This window comes from Boleophthalmus pectinirostris, unplaced genomic scaffold, assembly GCF_026225935.1.
Source record: "Boleophthalmus pectinirostris isolate CB_2022bp ecotype Guang Dong unplaced genomic scaffold, ASM2622593v1 HiC_scaffold_4, whole genome shotgun sequence".
Classification (NCBI taxonomy): Eukaryota; Metazoa; Chordata; class Actinopteri; order Gobiiformes; family Gobiidae; genus Boleophthalmus; species Boleophthalmus pectinirostris.
In genome coordinates, this window is record NW_026571353.1 from 16293259 (window position 1) to 16315402 (window position 22144).

General features: G+C 37.9%; 1 protein-coding gene across 1 annotated transcript in view; it reads left to right on the forward strand.

Annotated features, from left to right (window-relative positions):
* Positions 1-640: 640 nt before the first annotated feature.
* The window catches only part of si:dkeyp-14d3.1 (transmembrane protein 132C), an 83141-nt gene continuing 61637 nt past the window's right edge, over positions 641-22144 (forward strand). Inside the window, exon 1 of the mRNA XM_055161643.1 lies at positions 641-1524. Within this exon, the coding sequence (XP_055017618.1) occupies positions 641-1524 (884 nt within the window). The remainder of the gene's footprint in view (positions 1525-22144) is intronic.

Below are 22144 nucleotides of genomic sequence, written 5' to 3' on the forward strand. Positions count from 1 at the left end.
AAACATATGAGACTCTGGTTACATTTTAATCCTCAGCAGCTGCTTCAGAGAAGATCATGAATAATGTTTCACTTTGCTCTAGCGGGAGGACAGGACGACTGTGTGACTGTTCCCACAGTTTGCTCTTGCTGTTGTATCAACCCCTTCATTTGTCAGCGGTGTAATGCTGCGTATACAGCCACTGCTGGTGCCAACAAACAAGCCCAGAGCTGCAGCTTGTTCAGGAAAAATACAAATTGCTCGGTAGTGCTCCACTGCTCAGAAGTCATTGTCCTTTGTCGTGGGTCCAGTTTTAGTCTCTGGAACACTCTGACACTTGAGTTGGATCATAGTTTTGGAAGTGGAGGTCAGCTCCACCATTTGGTCCCTGAGGGCAGCTATTTGTAGAAGTGCAACTTCAAACCCAAACCTGTCTGATTTGGCTCTGATCAAACAGTAGACTGGCCTTGAGAGGAAGGACAGAATCCACATGTCACAAAAAACATTCTCATAACATCTTTAATGTTCGCATTGACAGTTGTTGCGCACAGCTAAATGATTTAGTGTTTTTGTATACTGCTTACTTTTCAGTATAACTTCACTTACATTTGTCTTCTACAAAGATGCTTAACTTGCTTTTCTGTTTGTTGCAGCGTGTCGCATGCTGGACGGCTTACTGCGGTATACTTCCATGCCCACGTATCTTCCCGTCAACTACCAGCTCCTCAATGCTGAGCAGGCATTCTTCTTGAAGGAGGCCAACCAGGACTTCATGAGAAACTCCAGTCTAATGTCTCGTACTGAATCTTTTTTCATTCACCAGGCCAGACGTTTGCCTTTGGTCAATGCCAGCTACGGTCCCCTCTCAGTGGTCCAACCCATTCCCTTAGAACTACTGCAGACTCCTGGAACTTTTCCCACCTCCTCCCTTTTCACATTCAACTGGAAGGTACAAACTTTCATTATGAATACTAAAATTCACCTTGCCAAGCCAAAAGTGCAGGTACTTTTTAATATCGTGGGGAGAAATTGGGACGACTATAGCACGATAGACAACTTACCCTGTGTGCACATGTTCGCATTTCATGAAACGCAGGAAGTCCGGGGCAGTTGCCATCTCAAGGGGGGGACAGAGGGGTCAGGACTGTGTGTGGCTGAACTTGAGCCCCTTGCCAGTTGGTTTAGCCCCCCCAGTGTTGTGCCAGGACGCCAAAAAAACATAGAGGTCTCTGAAGGCACCCCTGTGGAGCTCTACTACACGCTGCAGTCCCCGGAAGCTGGGGAATGCCACTCCGAAGAAGCTAGGAAGGAGAGTTTTATCCGCTCAAGCCAAGAAGGGATGTTTGGATCGTACACCTCGACACCCTTGAGAAGGATTGGAGGGGTGAGGCTCTACCAGAACCCGGTGCCCCCGCCCCTCTCCGAGCGCAGGCTGGATAATAACTTTGTGGTCCTGGTGCCGGCTACACCCATGAGACAGAAGGAGACCGTCTCTGCCTTTATCAGTGTGGCTGCTTACTCGCCCGTGGAGATGTTTACTCTCAGGTAAGGCCCTTATGAAATCTTTGGGCTTCACACCTCGGCTCAGGCTCACTGGACACACTTTCCATTATTATTTTTAGCTATTGCTCTTTTCCTCAAAAATGTAAGATTTCTGCAGTTTTTATTCAGATTTAACCTTTTAGTTTTTGCAAACTAAATATTTTTGGTCTTAAATGTAATTGAAACCTGATACATTAGTTTCACACACATTCCGTTTTCATTACAATGTGTGGATACAGCTTTCATTATATTTAAATTTCAATTTCCATTAACAGTGTTACATTTCTAGAGACTTACGCTTTCTTACTTACTTATGTGATTATTTATTTATTATTTCCTTTTTACACAATTAAAGAGGTTGAAGGTAGAGATTTGAGTGTACAAATGAAACAAAATACTTTTACAGTTGGATGTTGTTGTAATAATGCTGTAGTACTGTTAATAATGTTAATGTTCTTTTTCAAGTGTCAAGTAAAGTAACAGACTTAATTCTGGGGTGCCGTTGGTGCTAATTTAATTAGTCAGTTAGTCACTCTAGGTAATTAAAATCAAATGCCATCTATTTAAATACTTGCCTTTTAGTGTGATAATAAAAGTCTTAATCTCTGCAGTTTAAGGCGAGAATACATGCCATTTTTGTCATTAGTGTCAAGAAAAGAAAAGAAAGGAAGGATTTGTGAGGCTTGACATTTTATTGCTATTGTTCAAAATAACATTCCTACTTAATAGTTCCCAAGGTTAGTGTACAACTGCACCGATGTAAATACTTGTGCAATAACAGAAATGGCCTCATACCCTGTACATTAATTACGGGCAAGTGGTCCTAAAGGGCTAGTAATGCAAACTTTTCAAAACTCATAAAACTGATTTACTTTCAAACTGTGGCTATAGAGGCTGTTCGTGTTCTTTTTTTTTTTTTTTTTTGGTTTGGGCACGAAGTCTGAGTTGGGCACAGGTTGCCCATCTGAGAAGAGCAGATATGGAAGGTTTTTCTGTGTGGCTACGGCGATAAGGCTGTCCTCATGCCGCCGTGTGTTAGGGCGCTTAATCAACGGAGTGGGCCCACTTTGATCTCTATATTCACAACATCATTATCATGTGCCCACTGCTCTCTTTGGTGTCAAACATTGTCACATGTGTTGTATGGGTAGGCTTGAATAAAATCTGTGAGCCAGAGAAATGTGTCAAACAGGCCTTCCCTAGAGTCTGTTATTAGGTTTGCTTTTGTGCTGACTACACAGCTAAAAATCCATTGCCTAGTCAGATTATCATAATAACTAATAGGCCTGTCACGATATTACTATATGGACTTGTCGTTCAATACATGAAAGCTGGAACTATATATTTTGGAGCTCAATATTTGTCATGTGTGCAATTTCTTTTCGTAATACGATAATATTTGAGTTGTAGAATGGTAAATAAGTGACTTCTATGGTTAATTATTGGTTTATCTGCTATTTATTTGTTGCAGCTTTGCCTTTTAATGATACTGTCTATTTAAAAATGGTTTACTGGGATTATCCTGCTTTATTTTAATTTTGTCAGTGGCATAAAGTAGTTTATATATTATCATTTATAGCTTTTTATCTGTAGAAATATATATGTTTCAGATTTTTATATAGTGACAATCCTAATAACTAATAATTAATTGTAAATTTATTTGTGCCACTATGACTTTTTTAACAACTTATGCTCTTAATTTGTTGTGTTCGAAGCATATCAACAAAAGTGGAAGGACTACATGGTATTTTTTGTGTGGATCAGTACAGTACTGTACTAACACATTTGTATCTGTACTGTTTGATAATTTGTCTCAGTCTCTGGTCGATCCTTTAGTGTTCATTGCATTACTGTGTGTGTAGTCTAGTCTAACTCATAAACAATAAGCATAGAAATGTTCTTGTATTTGTATTTGTTAAGCAGTTTGTATTTCAGTCTTTCCTCAAATCTTAATTCTGAAAGTTTTGTACAATGTGCACTCTGAACAGAATTCCATTATTAAACCCAACTCGCAAATGTAATCCCCATCGAAAATACTATGTTTTTCTTTTGTTCGTGCTGCGCTACTTTGCCTTTTGTGTTATACAATTTTGTAGTGTAATTTTTACGCATTAGCTACTTGTGAGTCATTTGGCTGGTGGATGATTTCTTGTGCTTTATTAGCATTTCTCACAATATGCCAGCGTAGGGTTAATACTGAATGTGAATGAACAACAGCTGTATTCATATGCCTCGGTTAAATGAAAAAGTGTCAATATGACACAAATTAGAGCCTTCCATCATTTAGTTCCTCTGTAACATGAGCGCCGCGTGCTGTGATAGACGTTGAGCAATAGGAGCTCATTTCAGGTTTTTAATAGCCAATCATCCAGTCAGTTTTTGGCTTTGTAGATTCCCAGCATGCAATGCCTCTCTGAGAATTTCTCTTTAATTTGATCTTCTGATTTGATTTGACCTCCTCTGTGTTAATTGGTTTTGTCACTCAAGAAGTTCTAGTCTACTCTCTAGGAAATGTGAAGGTTTAATCAGCAGCAGCTATTTGAGTAAAAATTATTGACACTATAAAATAACATTTAACATACAAAGTAGAAAATAAAATGAATAAGATGAATACCACTATTATTAAAATGCATTACTGCTGATTGAAAAAAGAACGATGTAAAGCTTATAAAGATGTTCATCAGCAGTCATAGAAATGGTCTTTCTTTTTTTTTTTTTTACAAAATGCTGACTAAACCAGGTCGTGAAGTAACCTCTGATAGAAAAAAAAAGAAAGAAAATCTGGCAAATTAAAAGACATACCTGAGGAAGGTCAGAGGTATACTGAAACATTGTACAAATAAAAGTGAACCAAGTGTGAGGTAGTGTGCGGGAGTCTTAAAAATGTTTTTCAGCTAAAAAGCGTCTCTCCTCCAACGCACCTGTCACACAGTCAGATACAGAGTCTACACAGAAAGGAGTCATTAAAATACATACAGCAACAATTCTAATGTATTACAAAATTATGATGGGTGAGCTATTGCATTGATTTTGCAGTAATGCAGAAATTATTAGAGGAATATATGTTATAGTGTAACCGGCCCCATATGGATCCTCCTGTGGGTGGTGCGTCCAGGGGAGGATGGCCCCACATTGCTCCTTCGACCTGTGGGAGACGGCCTGGCCAACAGACGCTTGATGTGGAGCACTCACACTGGAATACTCAGGACTGGCTCCAGGGTGGGGCCCCGGTAACACCAGTCCGGGTAACATAACTGGCATATAGTACCCTCATAATACGCTTACATTTATATATACAGTTTCAGAGCAATGTCGTATGAAGAGAATATTGTAAAATCTGCCTATATGCCAATATTCTGCCTCAGCATAGTTCATTGACGACTCCCGAGTGAAAGATTGCATGTACATCGTGCTTTATGACTGTTTCAATTTGATGTTGGACTCTCAAGGGCCATTGTTCAGCTCTTGTCTGGATACAAATTGGTGGTTTCATTTTGTGAAGAATGTGTGTGTAATAATAGTTATTGCTATGTTGTATGCATGTTTTATGTGAGTGTTCTGGCTCTTGTGTGCCTGCCTGCTTCTGCTGATGTGTAGCTGAGCAGATAAACACTTTGGCTTTGTCATGTGGTTTGTTTAATGACTGCCCCCTGTGGGGAGCATTGTAACAAACATTTGTTTGCAAACTGATTTCAATAAAACTGTCAGACTTCAGAGATCCCACAGTGACAGAGTGAGCTTGTGTGTTTATGGGAAATGTAGTGCTTGGCCTTTATGCTAGACATCTAACAACACCACGCTATGTTCACATTAGGGGTATCAAAAGTAGTGGAAGAGCTACTGATGGCATCCATTTGTCTTGCCTTTAAAAGGCAGCGCATCACTGAACAAATTATCTGTCATTACGCTTCATTATGTGCGCTGATGTATGCAAGAAGGCAGTGCAGCCTAAAAGACCGAGACAGTAGAGGAAACGAGAATACGCTCAGTTAATCTTCTGTTGGGATAATACCATGTAGTGAAGTTTGCTGTGACACTGGTAAGGAAATGTGTTTATGATGCAAACTTTTATCTGTACCTTTTAGAATGTTTTCTTGTAGTTCTAATGCTAATTTTACATACTGAGGATAATAAAAACTTATGTACCTGACTATTAATATTACTTAATGTCTTTTCAGGAATGCAGTTGAACATTAAACCCACAGTAAAGATAAGAACTGCTGTGAGAAGATTGATCAAAACAATGTAATGTCTTTTATAGCTTTGCATGTTTTACTGTTTGCAGTAAATGGCTTTCAATAAGATCCAGACCGCTAATGGCTTGTCAGTAAGGCTATATGTCATTGACTATGTCGTCTCACCATTAGTTCATGGTTCATATGCAAATCCATAACCATAAAGGAGGTGATTTTACCCGATCTGCTCTCCTCTGAGCTCAAACTCAGCCAAAGAAGGATCCAAATGCACAAAGAAAAATGGTTGTATTTTTCTCTGTGCTGATGTCATGCTGTGATAGTCTGAGTCACACACGGGTGGGTTGGTAGTGGAGTATAGTCCTGCCTGACCATGCTTGCCCTCAGACATCAGCAAAGTTTAGGGCGACCTCATTTCTTTACAATCTTTACAGTCTTTAGGTGGATCTTTACAAAGATCCAGAGGCATCAACACCATGTCTGACTAATCTCTGACTTGACTGTAAATGTGCACTCTAACTCAGATCTGGTAATAGTAAATAATGTACTTGTCATTTTGTTTATGCTGACTGGGTTTTTAGTGACATTATGCCTTTTAAAGTCTCTTCTGAGGGTGCTTTGGGCTGTAACGATATCCCTCATGCATATTTATAGTCTCCGATTACTTATTCCATTATATATTTTGGCGTGCCTACTTTCCTCATTAAACTAGTGACACTGTACAAGGTGTCAAACACGCACTCATGCCTTGTGCTGAGCTGGCTTTTTTCACTTTGTCCTATTATGTTTGTTACATTTTATTATACATTGGTGCCCTTGCCAGCAGCTGACTGGGGTCTACTTATTAACAGAAAGCAGTGCCAAACATGGACGCTGCAATAGTGTGGTGCTAGGCTTGCACACGTGTTCCTCAAAGCACACTGGGGGTCCTATCATCCACATGTGCTGCTGGCTGCTCTCTCAAAAAGCTACATCTCACTAGATAGAAAGCGCACTCCAGAACACGCAAAGGTCTGTGATCCTTATGTAACTTAACTTGTTTGTTGCACTGTGTTCAATTGAAAAACTTTTGAAAATTCTGGCAGATGGAGAAAATGGTTAGATTTCACGATGATTACTATATATCAACTTATCTTTCAAGATATATAAGCTGGAACAATATATTTTGGGGCTCAGTATTTATCATGTGTACATTTTCTTCATGAAAGTGCTATGGAGGGTTGAATAAGTGACTTCTCTGCCTAATTACTGGTTCATTCTGCTATTTATGTGTTGAAGCTCATGTCTTTTAATGATACTGTCTATTTAAAAATGACTTACTGGAGTTATCATACTTTATTTTTATTGTGTCAGTGGCATTAACAAGTTTCAATATTATTCTTTATGACAGTATATTTCTGTAGCAATATATCAAGCTTCAAAATGTGTTATTGTGACAGGAAAGAGTTAGTAATAGTAATTGGCTATGCTTTCTCTTTTGGTCATAAAATCATCAGTTATTCTATTAAAATGTATTTTTCATTGCGAGATACTTTACTATATAGTTCCTGTGAGGGAAAAAAAACAACTATTCTCAAGGATTCTCTAGGTCACCATTGCAACATACAGTACAAGGGCAATGTTTTTTTTTGGGTTTTTTTTTTTAGTATGAAATAAACTGAAGGGTATTTGGCTGATTGTGTGTCTTTTGTGTCCCAATAGAGAAAATCCTGAACCATAAAATCCATACCTTAAATATACCACATATTTCTACCATTGCGAGATAGGGTCAATGTATAAATACGGCATTCATCTGGGGTATAAAATCGTTTGCATGGGGTTTGTGGTTTCTCTGGTGTATATATAGAAACTGCTGCCTAGTACCAAGATATAAGTGTATCATTGTGGGGAAATTGCTGATTAGATTGGTGACCCATATAGCTACAGGTGAGATTAACCACTAATTGAATGCTAACAATTATTACATGTATTAAGCCATATCTGATGTGCTGCTGCAGGCTAATAGAGGCCATAAACTCAATGACAATCCCAACCAGCTCGAAAGACCACAATGCATTTCTCTCATTGTACATTATAATTATTTCTTTATGGAATTACTCAGTTTAATAATTCTCTGTAACTAATGCTAATTAACAGGTCATCATTTTCAATCCGTCTTTGACTTTCTATTTCAGCTCGTCGTACTTTTATCTCGATCTAAGCATAAACATCATCAAAGCCTTTGTACTTATAATTAATTTGAGTCTGTGAGCTAGGCCCAGGAGGTTTGTGTTTCATGATTAATTTAGACAGTGTTTTGGGGGTTGTACACGATAATAATGTGTCCATTTAGTGCTGGAGGTCAAATTAAATATTAATATGTCTTTTGTAGCCAAGGTGAAGAAAGAAATGTAAACAAGAGGCATTAGAAATCTACTGGTGGTTGGGTCGGGACCTGGATACCTCGTTGTGAGAGCGAAGAAAGATTCTGAGGTATGCCAAAAGTAATGCAGTCAAGTCTTAGACTGAACAGAATGTGACTACAATCAAATACCCAGTGTTAGTTAAACAGGGTTATTGCTTGCGTTTAAGTAAATTAAAAGTAAATAAAAACAGTACAATTGGAGTTCCATTAGAGCCAATAAATGTCAACAATAAAATTTAAAAAAAGTCCAAGCACATGATTGAGTACAACTTCTAGGAGGTAAATGGAATTCCTCTCTCTTTCATAGACTGCAGAGTAGCCTCCATAGACTGTATAAAGAAGCGGACTAAGGGAGCATGACATCATCCATAGCGTTCGACTCCAGTCAAATGAAGCTCATAAGGCTTGAGCAGGTATAGGGGGTAATTTGGAGCTGAGTTCCATATTAGGAATACAATTTTTTTATGGACAATACAGCAAAATAAAAGCAGATTAAAATGAACATTTTAAGACCAAACTGATGAGGTTTCCTGCAGCGGGTACAGAGAGAGGGTCCACGTTTGTCAATGTAAAGTCAATTGGAACATGGAGTCGGAGGTGAATCCAAACTCATTGCTTATTTGCAACATGGCGGCTAGTGGGGGTTAGCTTTGTCCATTTAAAAATATGTACAAGTCTATGGTAGCCTCCCAGTTCTGTCATTGGTAGAGTTACAATTGCCTGCACGAAATCTTTTCTGGCAGTTGCTAATTACAAATGTTGCACTTTTTTTTCAAGAGAGAAGAAAAAAAAAATTCATTTGTAGTTTACAGGACTCTCGGGACAGCTGTTTTATGACCATGTTTTTCTTGTCTTTTAATTAAGAAGATTATTATTTTATTTTAAAGGGTCCGCATTATGCCATTTTCTGACCTTTGTAAAATGTTGTTTCCTCATCAAAAATATACCTGGAGTTGTATTTTGTTTCATTCACACATGTTTAAACACACAAATCTTGCATATTTAAGCTGACTTCATCTCTCAAATGGAAAACTTTCTGTTCCACCTCATGATGTCATGTGGTAATGCAGGAAGTGCTCCACTGTGTTTTTAAACTCCATACACCTTTGCTAGAAACATTTGAATGGTTTCAGTTCTGGAATTGCTGATCTCTACTGAACTAAAGATAAAAGGTGTTAACTTAAAACTATCACTACATGATATCAAAAGTTTGACCACAGCATTTTGAGCTTTGGAGATGTAGACAGATAAAAAGGGTAACTTAAAACATGCGTGAATGGAATGAAATGAATGAAATAAAAACACAACTCCAGGTATGTTTTTGATGAGGTCAAAATGTTCTGACATGGCTTAAAACATACAAGAGTCAATTTTGTGTAATATAGCACCTTTAATGTTTTACTTAATACTAGTAGTTTGATCAGATTATATAGCATACATTAAACAGAGCAGCCTGCAACTCAGTAAAAATCTATTTAGAATCTTTTCTATCTAAACTGTGTCCATTTGCAAACTTTCCCTTTCATTGCCAATTGTCCCGTTTTTATTTGACTTTCAACAGCAGTAATGGTGTGTAATGTATAAAACCCAAGGACACCCACGCACCACTGGGACCAATGTAATCAGCCCAGCCGTTATTTCTCTATTGATTTTAAATTCAAGGAAGGACTGGAAATGCAGCCAAAAGGCACAAAGGGACATATTGCATTTATTTCTCACAATTTGTCTTTGCCGAGATGGAAACTGCATGTGTTTTTGTATAGCTTCATAAAACCATACGCATTTGTTCTGCATTGCATTCTGGTCTGTACCTTGAACACTGGGATTCCTTAAGTCAGTTTTCATTGCTCACCAATCGTTTTCTCCTGACTGTCATCCTGCTTGAAGCTTCAAAAGTCAGATCTAGGCAGTGTATAGATTCTGTCTCTGTGTGAAACTTGTGTATGGCTATATAGGAGGAGAGCTTTGCTGAAATCCAGAAAATGTCTGTGTAATGTCATTGGTTCTGGCCATGCAGCTCCGCCCCAAAGACCTGCAGCAGATCGATGTGCTCGCAGAGGGAGCCAGGTTCCTCCTCTTCTCTGGCCTGCTGCTCTGTAGCTACAACAGTCTTTCAGTGCAGGGGGCATATAGGGGGCAGTGGCAGGCTACGCCTCAACACAGAGTATCAAGCACTGTGTAGTAAACTAAGTCATATTGATTTCTGTGAGGATAAAGCTGTAATTGCTGCATTAAAATATATATTTGTTGTACAATAGTTTACTGTTTACTTTCAGTACCAAAAAACTAAGGAAATTGCTATAAACAGATTTTTTGATTGTAACTGCAGTTATAAATGTCTAATCTGCCTGCTGTATCGATTGTGTGACAAATTAAACTTAACTAGAGCCAATTTGATAATGATAATCCTAGTTCAGCCCTGATTTCAGCCATATTTTATCTCAAAATCTTTCACTCACATCATTCATGTGTTTTTTGTTTTTTTTTATATTTTTAGAATTATTGTGTTATGTAGGAATGTTGATTTCAGTAGTGCATCAATAAATACTGTACCTCAGAACAAAAAGTGTGATGATGATTCAGAGTAGTAGGCTGATATAGTCATAGTGCCAGCTACAAAAAGGGTCCTTCTATTTAGTACCACCGCAGATTATGGCCTCATTTCTTAAGAAAATGGAAAATGGAAACTAGTAGCTTGTTGCATGGAATACATTAATGAAAGACAAGCTTTTGACTGAAAGGACACAGGAGTATTTTTTGATGCAAGCCATGCATTTTAAGGACACTCTGTATGTAGGTCAAAGATGTTGGAGCTGTAGTTTCTCAGCATTAAAAACACTGAGATTCTTATGAAACACACGTGGAGCTTATAGAGAAGTAAAATGTGATTTTGATTTAGTGGTTTCCACAGATTTCCATAATTAGAACATATTCTAATTGACACCACTGAGACGTGTTTTAAACATGAACGTGGTGTCACACTGTGCTATAAAAATGTATTAGCACTTTTTCTGCTGACATTGCATGTTTTTTCTCAAGTCTTTTTGAAGTGCCCATGCATAATGCAGCTATAATTGATGGTATTTTGAGGCCATCATTTCAGTGCATAGTCTATGTATAGATTTATTTTTCCATTACAAACACTGCTGTGGTGCTATTGATGTGGTCCTGTTGTGGGACATATAAACCTGACATGTGTCTCCTCATCACCCACGTCATTTTAAATGAATACCAATCATAATACAATGTTTGATTTTAGACTTGAGGGGGACATAAAACATTTAAAAACAGACAAAAACATGCAATAAACAGTACCAGGTCATGCCTGATTTAAGGAACTGTAAAGAGGACTAAACCTTTGCTCTAAGATTTGACTGTCATGATCCTTTTTTGCAAAGCACTTAAGATATGACATAAGATATGATCTGCTTATATAGACCTGACTCCTGGGGGAGGGTTCCATGTACATATAGGATATAACCACTTTTCTTTCATCAGATGTACTTTTTAAATTATTGATTTCCATGATGAGATGGGCTTGTGGAACAGAAAACTGCAGTATAAGACTGTGTGTCCTTTTTACATTTCCTCATCTGTTATAATTTCTTGTAGAGTGTATTATTAACCGAGAATACGCTGTTCTCGTAAAACGTGAAAATAGTAAAGTGAGGTAATTCTGTGTTGGGCTTGGATTCACATTATGGTTCTTGAAGTTCTTGTTTCTGTGACTGACTTATGGAAATGGCCAACCTTCACTTTATTGGAAATTGATACTGTCAATATGAGGCCTGACTGTTGATAAACTATTCAGTCTACTAAAAGGGCAATTTATTAAATCTTGGAATATCCAATACACAGATGTTTATTGATTTAAAAGTCTAATCAAGAATTGTGCAGAATTGTGGTTGATATTTTACTGTATATTTTGTAATGTTGTAATAAATGTATGATATTGTACTTGGGCACCGTCTTGTAATAGACACAATGTTCAGGGGATTGCCCTTCAACATTATCAATCCAACTCAATCTGGCATTCTACGTGTGTCTCTGAATTTGTTTTACTTGTTCAACTGTCTGGCATTTCCAAAGGTTACAACCTCTTCATGTGACGCCACTGTCTATGTCTTGACGTTTTTTCTAGGACAAAGGTTAGAGGTCAAGACCTTGTGGTGCCAATACAAGGCACTGATCAATTTGTAGCAGGAGTTTATACTTTTCTTCTTTGATCTCAAAGGCCTGATCAATGCATCCACTGGGGCTGCCTATAGCAGCAGAATCAGGTTTACTGCAGATGTGAGAGTAAAACTTGTTTGATGTGTTTTCCACCCAGATTATTATGAACAGTGTGAAAAGTAAATGTGCATCTGATCCTTCTTACACCTGCACATACAGAAAGAATAAAATCCAAAATATGTCTGAAGTGGCCAGTATAGTTGCTCAATGAAGAATCAGTGAAACAGTGATTTTAGTCCATATGATCCAAAAAGCTAAGTATCGGTATCTAGAAAATATAGACTTGGGCTTGGGCCTTCTGTTTGGAGAGGTACTTGAAAAAGAAGACAAATTACTTTTAAAAATAAATTATTATCAATTCCATCAAGAAGTGATTATAATGAATTTACAGATTATTTGTTTATCTACACAGCAGATGCACATGCAGCCTGAGTGCAGAAAGTGCCGCTGTCTGCACAGTCAACATAAAGTTGCAACTCTAGCTGAAGATGTTGTCAGCACACTAAAACAGTTTATTGCCATGTGATAAAAGAGTCATGATGCTAAATTAACATTAGTGAGTGGGATACACCTTAATGACCCATATGCATTAAATGCAGGTGAGTGCGCAAGTGACAAGAAGAAATGGCTCAAACTTCAGAAGCCGGACATTCACTCATACCTGAACGATATAACTAGCCCCTGAGAGAATCTGAAATCTGCTGAAATCCTGCATGATACCAGACAGAATGGTGGCTCTTTCTGCAGGAGACATGCGCCGAGTGGTGTAGTCTGATAATCCCTCTATAGAGATATTGACTTTTCTTACGGCCCAAAGGATATATCTCTGTAAAGTGCTGGACTAAACAAAACAAAAAAGGCTTACTTTGTATTGTAACTGAACAGTATTCTGCTCTCACTGTTGAAGCAGATACAGCTATGCATATAGATAAACTCCTCGACAACTGACAAGTGCATCGTGACAAGTGTAAGTGAAACTACAACAGAAAAGAAATAAACAGTATTTAGCCTGTATAGTAATGCAGTTACACACATGTGGTAGCTTATTGGCCAAAACTAAATCTAACAAAAGTATTCTTTTTAAGTACACATTTGCACAAAAATAACTCAAAATACGGTATCTACAACTATCATTTAACATAAAATACTGACAAGCTATGCTTTCTGTAAAACAACAAAGAAGGACGGATGTAGATTACATCAAGCAACTTGCTGTGTCAGCAATTTTACAAAGTGTGCTGCAGTCCTAACTCTACAGCATTTAACAACAGTGAACATTAAAGTCAGCGTTAGCGTTAAACAAGCTCCTGTTGGTGGAGGGGAAAACTACACCAGCAAAAACAGTACGATAAGATCCATAGTTGTTTCTGTTTTCTAATGTAATAAATGAAAGGTACAAATAAATAAAATACAATGAAATACAGAAGTCAAATCTTCCTCGCCTAGTTAATGCATATTACACAAATGCTCATGTTGTTATGCTTGGTGCACATGCGTAAAATAGTTCACTTCTGTGTTGAATGTTAGAACCGTGTACTACAGCAAATGTATTTTCTATATATTTTCATGCTCTGGAGGCCACACATTACTAGTGTGACAGCCCCTCTGTACCATATGTGAAATCTGACTGAGACCAAGACCAAGCAGTGCTGGTAGAAGAAGCTCTTGGTGTCCTCCCTCAGGTTTTTAAATGGAGATTGTTGCAGTATTGAGGTGGCGGAAGGCTTGAAATTTATCATTGTTGAGAAAGTTCAGGTTTGTGTGTGTGTGATGAGGGTTGGACCAGCGAGGGGCTAAATGGAAGACTAATGGTCGGAGGTAGTGAGTCTGACGGGCACTGAGGAGCTCGCTCTCTCCCTCTTTACCTGTCATCTATCACATTTCCAGCTGATACGGCGAGATGGCCCTTCTGTGTACTGCTGGTGGGAGGCCAAGGCAGCTGGCTGAGGGCGACCGAGGAGTCCCATCAACAAAATGAGGCAAAGACAGAGCTGCTGTAGATGCTTGTATCTATGTATGTTTACACATTTATGCATCATTAGTGTTTATGTAGAGGAATTCAGTGTGTTGGTATGATTTAACACACACATTGGCTTTTCATCCTTTTGGGTGACATTATATTGATTTACATTCCTTTCCCCTACAAACTTCTATGTATGATTAACCATAGCCATTATTTGCCTAACATTAAAGGGTCTATATTAATCTATTTACTGATCTATGTTATATGTTATTTCCTAATACGTATTTCAACCCATATCTGAACTTGAACATGGTGATGCTGATTTGCTTATTTATGTCCCTATAAGTGAGGCAGGTATTCATAAAAGGAGTGCGTATTTATTTTTCAGTCTCCACATTAGATAAATACCAGTTCGCTGACTTTTTTTTCATACTCTCCTACAATGTTATATTCAAGTCTCAGTGATCTATTTTTAAGCTATTGCATAAATGCAACTATTGATTCTTGTATAAAGTATTTGCAGACAGTAAAAAGACAGTACTTCTTTCCCCTTGGCTTTCTCCAGCTGCCACAAGAAAGTATCTGGCTTATCATTTGATGCATGTTTTACATTACTTGCACTTGATGTCATCCATTGTTTCAGGCATGGGAGCAGCAAAAAGAGTGCAGTGGAGTTACAAGTGCTCTTTACAACACAAAATGATGTTAAATGACCACATTGGCTTTGGTGACAACAATGACCACAGGCACACACAGTCAGATTAGTCCAAGGACAAGTTTCATTCAAAAAGTGGAGTGAGGTAAATCAGTATTTCTTCAATGTAGATGCTGTGAAGAAACCTTTTCAGATAATGTGCTTCTTTCTCAGCGGAGCAGAGGACACCTGGGAACACACACGCATACACACACAGCATCACAAAAGAGCAGTGAAATGGCCAATGGAAGTCTTTTTATATCCGCTTAGATTAGAGTCCCTTTTAAAACAGATGTCACCTTGAGGCCAAAGAAAGGAGATTATAGATTTTTTAATCACCTACTCACTAAACCTTTTACTGTAGTAAAACTCTCCTGACAAACTGGGTAAAATAAATGCATTACAAAAAAGTATCCGCAAGCATTACTGCACTATTACAGTGAACACAAAAGAGGACGTAAACACTTTTGTTTGGCCTTTTACTATTGGTACTTTACAGATTGTTCAATTTATTTATGCAGCTGAGTAATAGGCTATCTTATATTGCATAGACGAACTGCATTGATCCACATGGGAAATTACACTGTAGTTCAACCATTATAATTATAACAAACAGCCAAAAATAAATGTTAATTCAATTCTTAAATTCTAAATAATTAAAGTAGCAGAAGTAGCAGAAATAACTGTGTATTGTGTTGAATAAAACACATGTTCTAGTATAATATTAAATATTCACAATTTCCAATAATATGTTGTTTTTTTTTGTTTTGTTTTTTTTTAACTAATCTCAAGGACAGCTGGTGACAACTTGTATATGAGCCTTATTTTGCTTCATTGGTTGTTGGCTAATTGAGAATTCTAAAGTGCCTTACTCAGACTTTGAGGACATCTCATCCATATCCAAATACCGACAGGTTTTAGGAATAGATATTTTAAATTTTTTGTCTATGGCCTTGACTTTTACTACCCCACAGCTTAGCACTTTACTTTTTTCCCAGAAATGATTGGACTGAATGGTTAATTATTGACTTACATTTTCTCTCTAAAATTAGCATTTCCACCAGTATTATTTTTTGTCCATGATCTTAATTGTAATTTTACTTTATTGTTACAATCTGCAATGTCAGTGTGAAATCATCTCCTTGATCTCTGAATGGTGTGATGACTTGAAGTAAAGGAGAATATCCTAGTTTTCAGTTCTGATTCGGCTGTGTCGGGTCTAGAAAGAGCTGAGTATGCAGTAAAGTTAGCTCAAGCCAGGCTCCTGTATAATTTGCAAATGAACACTGTAAAAACTTGTGATATATTTCTCCTATCTGATTCTAGCAACAACCTGCCACTTCTCATTCCAGCAAAAGTCCCCTCTCATAATCTCCGCCTCTCCGCAGACTTGGGTTTTCATTTTGTATGGCACTGGCTCTTGACACTTTTGTGTACTGTAGCTGTTAAAATGCAAATTTCACAGTATTCAGCTTTCCTGTTCTGTTGGCAATTTACAGTGTGACGTGCCTATCTCCCTGCAGTGGAGCAGAGGGAGATGGGTGTCAGCCGTATCTCTCGTACAGGACTGAATTGCTGTGGTATTTTCCAGTAGGGACTTTGAACACTTCTACCACAGCAAAGGCATGGAGAGCAACACCAAGAGGGTTCTGCTTGTGGGTTTATATAAGTGTGAGGCACTGGTGTTGTGTGTGTTTCTCTATTCTTAGTCATTTTATGCTGACAGATCACAAAGTGCAGCTCACCTGCAATGTCTGAATGAAAAGGGCATTGGACAACTTGAGAAGCAAATAAGCCATGTGATAAATCAATGTCCACAATTATAGTATTTGGGTAACACTTTATAATAACCACACTTTTAATAGCCTCTATAAAAAAAGGATCAAAGACTTAATCCATAATGAAAAAATAGATTATTAAGACTTAATCACTTAATTGACACCCTAACCTCTTTTATAATGGTACGCCTGAAATACTTTATTTCATTATGAATTAAGTCTCTGTTCATGTTTTACTAAGCCTAATTAAGGTGTAATTATTATTCAGTGGTACCGGTATTTATGTATAAAGCTAGTGATGGAAATGCATACATGAAAACATAGGTAAGACTAGAGTAGATACTGTAATGAATATACTATATTCAAGGGTTAGATCTGCCATAAAACATGGGGAAGATTATTGAGATTTGTGCAGTAAGGATTTGCATCAGAAGTTACAATGTTAATAAATGTATTATTATTATATACATTCTATATCAGTCAGTAAATTTACAAGACAATATATAATAGGCTATTAGGTTGCCTTCTTCATATCATGTCTTTTACTTTTAAATTGAAATAATAAAAATAAGTGGGTGGCTCTAGCTGTAATTCCAAGTGCACTTTGTGACTGTCTGATCAGTAGACATTGTTTGCCAAGTGCCTCAGCTAAAGAAAGTGAAGAATGAAAAGAAAGGAATCCATTATGTGTTTACTTACAGTGAACAGTTTCAAGGTTACACATAATAACAAATATGTTGGTTACATAACACACATATACACAAAGGAAAAAAGCAGGAACTAAGACACAATTTACGAAAACATCAAGAGCATTTTTTTCTTTCTTGTAAAGCACAAGACCTTGTGAAGGAGAAATTACCATTGTTCAATAGTTTTACATGATTCAAGAATTACATGTAGGTGCGATATCTCTTCTCCATAGTTATCTCCCCATGTGAAATGATACAGCGGCTCACAAAACTGTGCTGAATCTTGTAATTGTGTATGTAAATCCTTTGTGTCATGTATGACACGCCCGGGAAGGACATCTCATTCAGTTATGCATTCAGAGTCTTTGTTTCATATAATCCATTCAGAGTTAAACAAATCCTATTGTCACAGTTGCCCTTTCAGTGAAATGTGTAGTTTTAAAACACCAATATCTCTCTTTTCCACACAAATACCAGCAGGTTACGCCTTGCTCAAACTGCCCCCAATCCAGCTGCAGCTCCAGTGTAGCACTGTTCTTGTAGTGTTGTGACACTCACATGAGGACTGGAGCTCTGCTGTGTTGTTGCAGTTACTGCCTTTGAAAGCTGCACAGAGACCGCATGTTCACACAAACTATTCTTTTATTAAGGAAAAAATAGAATCCAAAGGAATGCCCCTCTCGCTACTCTGAATTATCCGACCGGAGCTGCACTGTGTGCAGTCTGAGCCCGGGGTTATGATCATTTGATAAGCAGTAGTTTTCAGATTAGTTCTGTAATGGGACTAATGTTTAAACCTAATTGAAAGATCACTTAAAGGGCTAACATTATAAACTAACATTTATTCATGTTTATGTAGTACCAATTGAGATACTAAAATATCTTGAAGCCACACTTTTTCACTCTGTAAATGATTAAATCAATATAGCTTATTTCACACAATCTGACTCTGGTGACTGTGGAGCTCCAGTCATCTCTCAGCTCTGTGAGTGCCTCTATAGACAAAGACCCTCCAAAGAACCCTCACCTGCCCTGTCATTGGGCGTTTCACCTGTCAATCACCACTAATAATGATTTTTCAAAGAGCAGAGGCCGAGAGCGCCCCCAGCTGTGCCAATATTGAACTCTGTGGAAGACCTCTCATGTCGGGTAATGGAGGTCTCTCACCCCACAGCTGACGGGCTATTGAGAAACCAACAGTGCCTGTGAAAGTACTGTGATTACATTGACTTACATACAGACATTTTGAAAGCTAGAACATGTTACTTTATGAATAAGGTCATTTTACGTTTATGACAGAAAAAATATAATTGTCCTTGGCCAATTTTGCAGAGCCATTTTGCATTGGTGTGCTTACAATGGGCTAATGTACCTGCTGATTCATAGTAGCATAAAGAGGACCGAGCCAAACTGAAAGGAGTGATATGGTTTCCCATTGCACTGTGCCACATTATCTTTTCCAGAATAAGAATTACAGGCTTTCAAGCAGCAAAATGTAATCCCACTAATATAGAGCTATTTCAGTATGTAAAAGGCACAAGAGTAAATGGGCCAGAGTATATTGTTTTCCCAAATGGGACTATAGTGATATGTAATGTCATTACAAACTCCACTGACTAAACACTTTTCATTTGACTGTCAGTGGGAGTAATACATTGCTTTAATTGCTCTGTGTTTGCGAAATTTGAATCTCAAATAAATTCTATCTATTACAGACACTTATCTTGCAACATATTTTAGTTTTTAAACTAATATCAGAATGGAATCATTTGCATTTTTTATCATGTGGGAAATAAATTTAGTTAAATTAATAGAACACAGCAGTGCATTTTCAGTAATTTGGGAGATAACAAAAGGATAATCTCCTTTAATTGACAATTTATTTTCCTGTAATTTAACATTATGGCATAGCAGCATTAGTTAGGTTTCAGATTTAAAAACCTACTACCCTTCCTTACACTTTACTCTCTGTGCCTTCTCTCAAATTCATTCTGAGCAGCAGTCCAGTCCCCAGTCCTCATTCCATTTAACCACTTACTATGATAATAGTTTTAATGGTCAAGGTGCAAATTGTGCTCTGAGCAGTTGGATCTTTAACATGCTGTTCTCTTTTCTTCTTCTTCTTCTTGTCTTCAGGAAATTTGCAGGATTTGAAAAGTTGCTCTGTTACATTAGCCGCGGCTGGTGTCTTCTCCTAATCCCATTTGCCTTGTGGTTACAAACAGCCCGAACCCCGAACTGAATGAACAGGGAATCCATGCTGGAGATCGAGCACACCTAATTCAATTGACATTAGTGGCGGGCTTTAATGGATTTTACCTGGTGAGGCTGCAAATTGAATACTTTAAAGCATCTCAACTCCTTCAGAGTAACTGGAAGAAAAAAGGGTGCAATTTTCATTTAGTGTGCGTCTCGTAAAAGCAAGGTGACGGATAGCAGATTATGATCTATTTGCCTGGTTTGATTTGGTTCATTTGTTTACTCCTTTGTAGCGCTGTCTACTTTACTCATGTGTGTACTGGCTTTTGTCCCCCATGAGCCCTTTGATGTTCATTACTACACCTCGATATGCGTGTTACTATCAAATCCTATGTCAGTTAACAGAGCGTGTTTACTATGTCATTGTGAGGTCCAGGATTCTTCTCTGTAGGTTCTTCTTGTGTTTAACATGTTTAACCCAGATGCCCCTACTCTAGGACTGGGGCTCTTATTGGGTTGAGTTAAAATGATTCAATATTCAGTGTCAGTCTTATTAAACCAGGCCACATCAGAATAATTCCATGCAGTACTTATTTTGACAAGAAATGATGATAGACATTTTGTAATTTTTATGGTGTTCTGCCAAAGATCAGTGACTTGACTGAAGTTGTGTCATTCATGTGGTAGAAAGTGATGGACAGTTTTCATGAAAAGCTGATGGTCAGAGGGCAGTAGGAAGGCCCACTAGGGAATCGGAGCCCCATAGTAGAATCCACTGCTACTCTTCTATTTGTCCTACAGTGAAGATTGTGCCCTGAAGCTGGAACATGGCCGCAACTATCAAACCACAGGGAAGTGAAGTGACCATTAGTGCTATGGCATGCTATTTTCTTTGTTACTTTTTTAAGTATAACAACATTATTGCAGAAATGGCTAAACTTAAATCTGATGCAATACAATTTGCATTGCACTGGTCCAGACTGTAAGACAAAGATGGAACATAAACTTGGCAAAATAGATATTACTTTTTTTTATTATTTTTTATGCAAGGATTTTATCCAATATATCCTGCCCTTTGGCCTGGTTTGCTCAATTATAGATTTGTAATGACTTACAAAGTCAGTTCTTACAGAAATAAAAATCTCCAGTTTGTAAGAAAAAAGATGCACTGTGTAAGAAAGGGCATCTGGCATGGAATCAAAGGCTTGCTATGTTATTATCTGATTCATTGCCATCGTAAAGGGTCTTACATAAATATAAGGGCGATGGAAGATTGTAGATACCTATTCCACTTTTAATGGATGACTGCATAATTGAATGCACTTGCTCCATGTTTAGGGCACTGTGCGCAGGTTGCTTCGGTGTGTCAAACACTCAGGAATTAGCCCTGGGTCTGCACTTAAACCCTTCTGCATTGGAAGCAGTGTCAGTTGCCTGTGCCACGACACAAAGCTTATCTTTAAGGACGCGCCCGCCTGCAGCCCCCTTGGGAGAGAGGAGACATTAAGGCGGGGCCGAGGATGCAAGGATGAGGAGATGAGTGAAGGAAAGAAGGAGCATCGGGCGGCTGCTGGTGTAAATAACCCTGGGCTCTCGAGGGAAAGCTGAGAAGCTAAAGCCATGCAGAATACTAAAGTGTTTTCCTAAAGGATGAGCAGCCCACTGACCTGCCTCCTCCTCTGCCTCTGCATAGTGTCACTGCAGACATGTGTCACTCATTCACCTTGAGCTAATATTGTGACTGTGTATGGGATGTTGGCTCACTGTGGAAATGACCTTGCTTCATTCAAATGTGATGGATTCTGAGTCTTATTCCTTGTACAGTATATAAAACCATAATTGCAATTTCCTCAGCTGTATGTACATAAGTGATGCATTCAACCTGATATGGAGCACCACTAACTGCATTAATGAGCTTGGTTCAGTATTACTTATTATTAGTATTAATTCAAGAAAGAAAAGCTGTTCTTAAGCTGAGTTATTTTAGCCTGATGAACCATCCCCTTTTTCTGAAAGCTGGAGCTTACATAGTATTTTACCATAAATTTGTTATTAATAGTTGGAGCTGTTGAAGTTGTGTTTTTCGAATTGCTACCCCAGAGAATTTCGCTGTAAGGCGCACAACATCATTAAATACATTAAACGTAGTTCTTCTGCAACATCCCAAATGATATTTCTTTCTTTAGAAAGAAAGTTGACTATGTAACTATTGTAGGAAGCCTGTATGCATATGCATTGTCACTAGAGAACACTTTGCATCTTTGTGCCATCATGCTACGGCTATGCATAATAACATCAGGCAGGGGTGGGGGATATTGACAGAAATTAATATCTCAATATGTCAGTGGACCATATAATAAACCAGAATTTTTTTTTAATATGTAGGAAAATACTATTGTATGGAAGATTACACTAGACTATTTTAATAGTTCAGTGGCCCTGTTTTAATTTTCCGTGCCCAGTCTTCATT